The sequence below is a fragment of the Hipposideros armiger genome, unplaced genomic scaffold, assembly GCF_001890085.2.
Source record: "Hipposideros armiger isolate ML-2016 unplaced genomic scaffold, ASM189008v1 scaffold_561, whole genome shotgun sequence".
Taxonomy (NCBI): Eukaryota; Metazoa; Chordata; class Mammalia; order Chiroptera; family Hipposideridae; genus Hipposideros; species Hipposideros armiger.
This window is the reverse complement of record NW_017731911.1, coordinates 682,914-685,274: the sequence shown is the minus strand read 5'-3', so window position 1 is coordinate 685,274 and position 2,361 is coordinate 682,914. Positions and strand designations below refer to the sequence as shown.

Here is a 2,361-nt window from a genome sequence, read left to right as displayed (position 1 = left end):
CTCTCTCTCTCACACACACACACACACACACACACACACACACACCCTGTGGTGGGGCACTCACCTGGGTACTACTGATGTCCTTGGCAGAGGGACTGGGGGCATCAGGACTTGGGAGTGCAGAGTCTGAGGCAAGGCAGGGACTAAAACAGAGGGCAGGTTGGGCTGGGCTGGGCACCAGGTAGGAGATCCATGCAGACCAAGAGGGCCTGAGGACACCAGCAGAGCCCGCCACTTCTCTGCAGCCTGGGCTTTCTGGGAGTCCTGGCAACCAGGCTGCAACAGCTGGGAAGCCCCACACAGCCCTTGCTCTAAGGGGTCCCCTCCCTTGTAGGCACAGTGGGAATCAACCTGACCAAAGGTGGAAGCGTGTGTGTCCATGTGGATGTCTGAAGGCAAATGTGTGTTGAGGGTGGTGAGAGAAGACAAGGGAAGAAGATGGAGACAGGACAAAGTGTCATGCTGTGAGCAGCGGAGGGCCTCAGGACTGGATGGGTCTGGGGCGGAGGGAGGTGTTCACCTGGACTGGGCTCACACTCCAGGTAGATGGCCTCATCAGGTTCGTTTGCAGAGCCTGGCACCTAAGGTTGGGAGGGGTATGTGGGACCAAGGGTTTGACAAGTGAGGGGGAGGGAGGGCACAACCATCACTGTGGGTGGGGAGGCTATTGGCACTTCACTTCCCCCTCACAAGGTGGACCTCTTTTGGGGAGCCAGCTGGAATGATTAAAATTGCTCCTTTGCCTGGAAGGGGGTACCCCACGAGCATCTTTCCCTTCAGAGGTGCCCACAGGCCCCAGCTCTCAGAGAATGTGGGTGTCCAGGAGAAGCTCTGGGCAACGCCCTCCCAGTAGCCCTGGGTGGCACCCTCAGGACAACTGACTTAAGATCCTGCCAGGGGCCTGCGGCAGACAGGGAAGAACTCAGCTCTGGGCCGTTTTCCTTGGTTTCGGAGATATTTCCTGGCCCTTCCAGGCCCCCGACCCAATCCTGCCAACTTCCTAGTCAGAACCCTAAAATGTGAGGTGGGGACTGAAGGGGGGGCACTCACCAGTTGGGCTGGTGCACTCAGCTCTGGAAGGAAAAAGAGAGGGCCACCAGTCACGAGCATAGGGAGAAAGGAATTAAGTGAAACTTGGGCTGGAGGAGTGGAGTATCCTTGGAACTTCTCTGAGAGTATCCTCAGAGCCAGCTTTGAAGCCCGGGTAGAAGGCCACCCTCACAACCCCAGAGTGTTGCCTGACTTGACCTCCCAAGTGGTTTGCCAAGCTTGGCTCCAAATGACTTTGGACTGTTCCAAAAATCAAAGCCACCCTCAAGGTCATGGAGGTTTACCAACAACTAAGTATGTAAAAATAAGTGTGCCCCAGGTTAGCTGTCTGAACTCATACAAGAGGCTGCCCCTCCAGGGGCCACTTTCAGACAAAACTGTGCTGGCTGAGGTCCTTCCCTGGCCTGACATCCAGGGTTCTGGGGTCATAGGCCTCCAGGCACCTACCGTAGGGGAAAGTCTCAGGACAGTGGTGGCAATAATGAAATAGATGGAATCAGAGACTGGTGGCCAAACGGCCCCGCTAATGGGGGATGACGCTCCGATGTGTCTCAATAGTGAGGGTCCTCCAGGCAAAGTAGGCTGCCTGTCAGATCCCTTCATCCTGTGATGCCCCTCAGACTCTGCTTCTGTGATCCCAGGCAAAGTATTTCATGTCTGGGGCCCCACTCTCCTCAACTGCCTGCCTTAGGGGGCATAGGCAGGTAAAAACAAGGACCAGCGTGGGGAGAGCAGTGAGCAGGTTCAGCATGAGACCAATGTAAGGCAGCTCAGCTGTACCCCGGGGTCTGATTCCCCTTCTCAGGGCAGGGGAGAGGGTGAGCCCTGGAAAGAGAGGACATCCCGGTTACCTCCCCTCCCAGAGGGCCATCTCTGCTTCACAGCCTCCTGCAGGGTCAGTGCTGTCTTCACCTGTGGGCACAATGGGCAGTGAGGGAGAATGGGGTGGGGTGGGAGTATGGAGGGGAAACTGAGGCATTGGGAGGGCGAGGATAGTAGGGCAATCTATATCTGTGCAGCTTAAAAAAACACAGCAACACAAGAGTTAATGTATGAAGGAGGTGACTCTTTCCTTTGCCTTGATTCTGTGGCTTTTTGTTGTGACTCTCTCCTCATTTTCTTTTTATTCCAATAAAGTACATGATGACTGCGGTAGGTTTCAAAGCCCATAGCGGGATCCTGGCTCCTAGCGGGAAGGAGTGCTGGCAGTGATTGGCAGCTTCACTGTCTAGTCAGGGAGGGGTTCTCAGGAGCCAGGGTCCAGGGAGGGGCAACAGAGCCAGTTTTGTCTCCCTCCCCACCCTCACCCCC

The 2,361-nt window shown here is 55.9% G+C and overlaps 1 protein-coding gene across 1 annotated transcript in view; it reads right to left on the bottom strand.

The window, feature by feature from the left end:
* Window positions 1–2,361, bottom strand: part of LOC109371311 (SH2 domain-containing protein 6-like) — a 5,187-nt gene that overhangs the window by 538 nt on the left and 2,288 nt on the right. The window contains exons 7-10 of the mRNA XM_019623748.1: window positions 1,902–1,962; window positions 1,051–1,073; window positions 521–581; window positions 65–143 (exon numbers count right to left, since the gene is read on the bottom strand). Of these exons, the coding sequence (XP_019479293.1) occupies window positions 65–143; window positions 521–581; window positions 1,051–1,073; window positions 1,902–1,962 (224 nt within the window). The remainder of the gene's footprint in view (window positions 1–64; window positions 144–520; window positions 582–1,050; window positions 1,074–1,901; window positions 1,963–2,361) is intronic.